The 7,427-nt window shown below is 38.4% G+C and overlaps 1 protein-coding gene across 1 annotated transcript; it reads right to left on the reverse strand.

The window, feature by feature from the left end:
- Positions 1–1,239: 1,239 nt before the first annotated feature.
- CLN8 (ceroid-lipofuscinosis, neuronal 8) lies at positions 1,240–6,514 on the reverse strand. Its single transcript, XM_009288929.2, has 2 exons — positions 5,854–6,514; positions 1,240–5,425 (listed from the first exon to the last, which is right to left on the reverse strand). Exons 1-2 carry the CDS (start codon positions 6,394–6,396, stop codon positions 5,111–5,113), a joined length of 858 nt encoding a protein of 285 aa, XP_009287204.1. The 5' UTR covers positions 6,397–6,514; the 3' UTR covers positions 1,240–5,110.
- Positions 6,515–7,427: the final 913 nt, after the last annotated feature.

Genomic DNA, 7,427 nt, shown 5'->3' on the forward strand with positions numbered 1-7,427 from the left:
CCACCTTGAACACTGGTACGTCCCTGCACGTTTGCTGCATCATTACCTTTGTCATTCCACCTCCCTCAGCACTGTTTCACTTAGGGGAAACAGGAAGGCACAATGTGCTGCAAGAACACTTGTTTCTGCTCTGTGGCACTACCACTAGCAGAACACACTAACTAGTCAATCAGATCCAGAGCATGCAATGTCTCTTCCAACACTGGAAACCCATCTGGAGGCTGACAACTAGAGCAACAGGCATAATTTACTTAATTGATGACCATCACTTATTTTTTGTTCCGAATTATCAACTTAAATACCAGTGCCATGACACAAGATCAAAGATTGTAATCGCTGAATAACACTGTCAGCGTAAGTATGTTCTCATACTTTTCTGGGAATATGGTAAGAACTACTAAATAAAATATATTTACCTATTAGTTGAAAACATCTAAATAGCAAAACATTAATAACATTTTAATTCCTTTTACAGATTATTTACAAAAAAAAAGGACTTTATTCATACAAATACTCTAATGTATTGTTTTTCTCATCCCAGTCTGTACCCACACACATTCCATAGTTAGTGGAGCTTTACACATGAACGTCTTACTTCTGCTTCAATTAATCTTGGGGACTTCACTGCAGAGGCAGCTAGCAAAATTACGCCAGCCAGTTGCTTACACAGTGCATTCTTACAAGAATAATTAAAATGCCAGTAATGATGCTATTTTCCTTTAACTCATTAATGCTAAAAATCATCAGGAATTAATTCCTGCAAAGCGCCATGCAAGACACATTCAATGCTTAGAATTGTATTTTGTTATTTAGCAACGAGACAAATTTAAAAAAAAAAATGTAAGGTGGCTCATACTAAACCATGAAGTGTCTTCACAGTTAGAGCCTAATGCAAAAATAGACCACACACTTCAAATACACAAGCCAGAAGGGTCATTTCCAAGTGATGCTTTTTAACACATACTTACATATAGCGCAGCTTCTAGTGTTTTTGTCATGTAACTAAACATGCTCATGTTAATAACGTGTTAAATGTTGGTGAAGGGACATTAGTTTACAAGGTTTTATAGCTATTTCCATGGATATGACATTACCTTTGTCAAGTTTAACACAATATTTCAAAATAAACAAGTCACCTTTTTAGTGCATGCACTGCAAAAACTGTTTAAGCTACAAATAGCAAGTGAAAAATAACAGGCATTATTTTCATCAGTAAATGAAACTCACGGTAGACAATTATTCAATAAAATACTTTTATTTATGTACACAGTGTAAAGGTGCTGTACCATTCAACAACCGTTATATTGTACAAGAGCAGACTTGAATTTGCTTAACACTTTTAAATTCACTTTAAGTGGGAGTCTCCCTGAGGTTAAGAAAGGTGTCTTATAATTGTACATGACATCAATATTTAATCAGTGTTATCAGGAAAAAGCAAAAAAACCTGAAAGATTTGGACATGAGTATTTAGTGGAAGAAGGGCCCAACAGTACGTGCTGAAAACTATTAGACAAAGACATCACCGTCATCATGTGACTGCTGCAAGATCATGACCAGTACTGCAAGTAAGAGTAAATATTATAGAAAAATTGGTAGGTGGGAGGGGAAACGATGACAGGTTTTGGAAAAAACATAAAGACAGGACACAAATGGAGGCAAACACAAACTGTGATTTAGGAATGCTGTTTGAAGACAGTAAGAACCAGATGCCTGGCCAGGGTGTCTTAGATCAGACATTTTTCTTTTAAAAAAAAAAACAAAAAAAAACCTACCAAACACCCCCACGCCCATCATAGTTTGTTGTTTGTTTTGGGTTGTAGGTTGTTTGTTTTTTTTTTTTAAAAAAAGCTTCAGCCAGAAAGGTGACACAAACAGCACTCCTTGAATAAGCTTGTCCAACAAGAAAGCAGGATGAAGTCTCCAATAGTCACCTAGGCAAACAAAAAATTCACCCAAAAACATACTATGCAAGAGTTTTCCAAATCACAGCAGCAGCACACCCTGTGACCTAGACCCAGCCACTACTGAAGCTGACTGTGAACTTTTCTACATCGGATTGCGATGAGGCCTTATAAAAGAGGCCCAAGAGGACTGGGATTAGTTTCACATTAACAAAATTTATAAACAAGCTATGGCTAGTCTACCTTTGGGTTGAAAAGCAGCACTTAGTTGTAAAAGTAATTAGACACCAAACCCCACACTTAGAGAGCTTTTTAAGTCATTTTCAGAGCAATGAGACAGTCATCCACAATCATAAACCAGAAAATCCTCTTGAAGGGAGCAGCCAAAAGGCAGTGAAGAAAACACTCGAGTATAAAAAAAAAAAAAAAAAAAAAGAGAGGCTCTGTGTAACAGAACTAGTAACTCCACTCTAGGCCATCAAGATGAAGAAGAAAGGTTGTCTGTATTTTTATGTCCTGTTATATTTCTAGCTGGACTGTAAAATCCCCTTGCCCCTCAAAACAACAGAAATAAAATGAGTGCTGTTATTTGCTTTATTGCATAGCTCTCTTGTTCTAGCAGTATCCAGGTTAACAGGTGCTTTTAGGTATTATTAATTATATAGTTAAGACATGCAAAAGATTTGAGATATGCCATAACAGTCTTTGTGTGAAAAAACTCACACTAAGATGCATACTAAAAAGATTGCCTTATTATGGTAAAAAATACTTTTAATGAAAGATTTAAAATCCACTTAATAACATTACACAATACAAAATATTAAACTTTGAAGTCTGGTGCCACTGACATAACTATCTACCTGTCTGCTTGTACCACACCTAATCTCTTTTTTCAGTCTCAAATTCACTACTAACCCCAACCCTCCAAATTCTTTTATTTTAGCACATAGAAACTTCACCTCCTTTAGCCAGCCACTGTAAGAATTACACACTTGGCCCAAACTTATTCTCTTCTGATGCTTCTGTTTTCTCTTAGGATTCTTCAGAATTCTGTAGCTGGGATTTTTATAATTATTACCTTGTCTTATCGAATCCAAACCTTTAGGTTTTAAGCTGCATAGAGCACACCATCATTTTGATATCTGGTGACTTATCCTCTGCCTTCCCCCCCAAGTGAGGTTTGGATTCTGCATGATATACATTTGGATCACATATTTGGGTTCTGTTTCTGAGGAATTCATCCCTCTGCTTTCTTCTAAAATACTTTTAACATTACTCTCCCCCACACAGCCCCTCAGGAGAGGTACGCAATTTCAAGCTTTAGAGAACGCTTTTTTCTATAGGATGGCATCCAGAGAGGTGACACTGCCAAAACACTGCAACCTCATTCTGGCCTGCTTAGAAATAGGAAGGTAGCACAAAATTTAGATTTTCTCTATTGAATATCAGCAGGATAACAGATAGGATTGCTGTGTAAAATTACTATGACCCTCTCAGCCTAGTAGTGAATGGGCAATTTCAGATATTCACCACTTCATCATTATCAACAAGATCTGGCTATACATTTGTGACCTCATAGTAAGAAGTTTCCTCTCCCTCATAGAGCAGCTCTTCAACTCTGTGCTCACACAAAGTGAGTTAGGGCACACAGCAACCTGAACACTAGCTTCCTCCCTTCGCTCAGAACAAAATCAGACATTCCCACCAAAAATTAATAAAATGGGCTTGTTTACAGCAAACAGAGCTTCCCTTACACATTTAAAACAATGTGCTCCACCACCGATCAGTACACAAAGCCTCTAACACATGCCTTGACCTAAAATTCTTCACAGCTTGGGCTTTCCCAGTCTTACTACTTTGGAAAATAAATCTTTGCAGCAGTCACGTCACAATATACGACAAAGTTTCAAACGACAGGCTTTTTATCTCAGTAGTTCAGTGCACCAAAACTAATTAGTATCTTTGTGGCTCTCCTGCCACTAGGCGTCACTGTCTTCTATCGTGATCTTTATACCTTCGTCCACTGTCCAACATCTCACCCAGGAACCGTCAGACCAAGACTATTACTGGGAGAACATCCACCACAATTTGCCAAGCCCCTATCTAAAAAGCAACCCTATTCCTTACGTCAAGGAAAGATTTAGTGATGTGGCAGATAAAGTGCAAAGGATTGTTAGCGTCACTTTGTATGTTATTCTAAGTAAAATAAAAATACTAAAAGAACAACTGAACTCCTAAAGGAGGTGATATGGGCTTTCCTCCACAGTGGAGTCACCTCAGATTCTAAAACTAAGAGAATTTCCAAAAATGAGAGGAACCATAACAGGAGGACTAGTGGAACTAATTGCATGACCACTCATGTGGGACCTACAAAGAAAATAATTTTATCAACCAACCAGCAATCTTTTCAAGGATGAAACAGAGCCAAACATTCTGTTGTTGCCTCTTACATTTCATTGATTTAAAGTCCAGAAAGAACCACTATGATTACCTAGCTAGACCACGTGTCTTAACGAATACCTGCATCCCCACATGAAAGTTTGTGGTGGATATGAACTCCTACCATACTGAGGGCAACCTGGAAACTACAGCTCACTTCGACAGTGAACACTCAAACAATTATCTTCCTCTTCCTCAAGTGCACTTAGAAGAAAAAAGAAAAAAAAAAGAACCAAAAAAACAACCCAAACCCCAGCCATGACTGCATTCTGCCACGTGACCAATTCAGCCACTTGGAATGATTTAATGGCACACAGGAACTAGGTACCCATGCATACCTAACTTGGGTCGTAATTGATCTTAATAAATAACTTAACATAATTTCCAGTATCAGTATCTCCACCACATGAGAAATACGATTCAAGCTAAACTTGATTCAAGCTGAGCTTAATAGACAAATTAACTGTAAAGCCACTTTGAAGCATTAGGACAAAGGATACCATTAGAGAGCATGTCACTACTAAATCATGAAATACTGTCCTACCTTACAAAACTGTTAGGGTAATTCATTACTAAGAAGTTGAAGATCTTATGTGTATGCACATATGAAACACAAACAACGCTTTTAAATACTTCTGATGCATACAGAATACTACCAGCAAGGAATCACTGTGTTAATGAGCTTCTTGCAAAAGTTTCTAGTTCATGGGCAAAGAATTACTTCGCATTGTATTCTCCCACTATCTTACTAGGAAACAGCTGTTTCAGTGTTATATGCTCTTCTTTTGATGTGTTTCACCATTTAATGTTCCATTTTCCATGGCTTTATTTTCAAAGTTCCAGTCAGTTGGGCTGAGGAGTTGCTGAGTTTTTTTGTATGTCCAGTATGGGTTAAGTATTAGTGTAACAGCAAATAATCCCGAGAATAAAACAATAAAATGAAGAAGTCCCAGATTTTCCATCACAGAATTCCAATTGAAAATGCACACCCACCACATGTGGTAAGTAAGAATCATGCGGCAGTGAAACAGGTGGATCATCACCCACTGGTTTGCCTTCCAGAAGAAGGTATTGGCACAGCCAGCCTAGAAAAACAAGAACAGAAAGTATGCAGAAGTGAGATTGTTACTTCGAGATAAGGAACTGAGGAATCTGTAGAACTAATGCAAATATCCAGCTTTCACGTACACATGCTCCCAGGCATTTTTTCCATGTAAACCTATGATATTCCACATGCATATGGCATCCCAAACTCAGAATGAATCTATACCATCTCACTATCCACATGCACACAGCATCACACAGAAACCTATATGGAGGACTATAGAGATATCATCACGACAAAAGCAGGTTATCACATGGATATCATCAGCAGGTTATCATGGATATCATCAGTTAGATGAACGCAGTTTTGCTGAAAAGCTATCTAGACAAACCACACAAGATTACCTATGGACAAGCGAGATGCATGAAAACTGTTACAAACATAATTTGAGAATTACCACGTTCTTACCTTTAGAAGCATCCAGGAAATGCATGTTGAGGGAGTACTCATCTCCAGCAACATTCCCATCAAAGGCAGATAATGTCCAGATTTCACATTAATTACTAGACCAGCCAAGCCACCAAAAGCAAGCAAGTGATGAACTACCAAGAACACATCAAATGTTCTAAAAATAACGTTGGACATGTGAACAGCTGCATTTTCAAGCAAGAAAAATCCAGCCGCTATTAAACAGTTAAACCAACTCCACTTCTGCTGTGAATACACTTTGTCAGCATGAAAAACAGGATCTATGAGCAAAGCCCATAACCCAGCAACGCAACTCTGAAGTCCAAACACACCACGTGTGACCGCCATATTCCAAAACACCTTCTCCTTTGCATACAAGGCACGATAAGTGCTACTTATCCATGAAGACAACCAGTGAGACAGAAGAAATACTCCCAAGTAGATTAAAAAACCAGCAGCTAAAAATGTCAAACGAACTTCCCATAAGAGATAGTCCCAGTCAAAAATTGTCCCAAACACTTGATCATCGTTTGTAGGATTCATTTCTTCTTTTATACAGAGCAAAGCCTTGCAAGGGGCTTGACACTTCTCACCCGCACTATAGTCTCCTTTATGCGTATTCAGCCTCTGCTATTATGCAAACCAGAAACCATGAACTCTTCCATCTGGAACAAGGAGAAAAAAATTAAGTGAGTTTTTAAGTCATCCATACGCGCAGCTTCTAAACCATAGAGAACTCACTTCCACTGCAGTTACACCTTTGGTCCCGTTGCCATTAGGCACAGTCATCCCAAAGACAAGTAGACAGACAGACAAAAAAAAGCTTAAGATTAACAACTGACCTGCAAAATCTGTACTAGTACAAAGTAATGCACTGAAACAAAAGCTGAAGAGGGCAAAGTAGGAAGGTAAGAAAGAGGAAGAGAAAATACAAGAAGCAAACCCTGTTTTCTTACTTATGAAACTTCTATTTCAACAGCAGTGTGCAGTTATTCTCCTACTCCATTATTCTCTGACTCCCCTGCTCTTCCCTCACTGATTTTCCACCACTTCCTACGGCTTTGTGTGCAATTCAGAACCTCAAATACAGATCCAGGACATAAAACTACAAAAACTTAATCCAGTAAGTGGGACCACTTACACAGAAAAGGGGTTTCAGGATCATATCTCAAAACAAGACTTTGCAATCAGTTTCTGAATATTAAACCACTTTCCAAAAGAAAACATATTCCAAAAATGCAAGAAGAATATGGAATGCAGACAAGCAACATTAGTGTATATTATTAACAACACCAGCATAATTAACTGAACAGCCCAGCAGTAAGTTCCTCAAGTTAGCTGAAACTTCCTGAACACACCATACTTCAAAAACAAAGATTTGCGGGGTGGGAAAAGCCAGATAATACTGAAATATTTGAATGGCAGCTCATTTTATGAACGATTTAGGCGATAACAACATGACCACTAGACCCACGGCAGCCTGTAAATGCTCAGAACCACAATGCGTTCGGGAGTTTGGTGAGAGCTAGATGAAAAAGCCGCAACGACCACCGAGTACAGAGCCCCTGGTGGGC

The sequence above is a fragment of the Aptenodytes forsteri genome, unplaced genomic scaffold, assembly GCF_000699145.1.
Source record: "Aptenodytes forsteri isolate BGI_AS27 unplaced genomic scaffold, ASM69914v1 Scaffold121, whole genome shotgun sequence".
Classification (NCBI taxonomy): Eukaryota; Metazoa; Chordata; class Aves; order Sphenisciformes; family Spheniscidae; genus Aptenodytes; species Aptenodytes forsteri.

Coding starts and splice junctions, on each gene's coding strand:
- CLN8 (XM_009288929.2), bottom strand. CDS start 6,396: ATGAATCCTACAAACGATGATCAAGTGTTTGGGACAATTTTTGACTGG. Junction 5,426..5,853: donor TTTCCTGGATGCTTCTAAAG/GTAAGAACGTGG, acceptor TTGTTTTTCTAG/GCTGGCTGTGCCAATACCTT.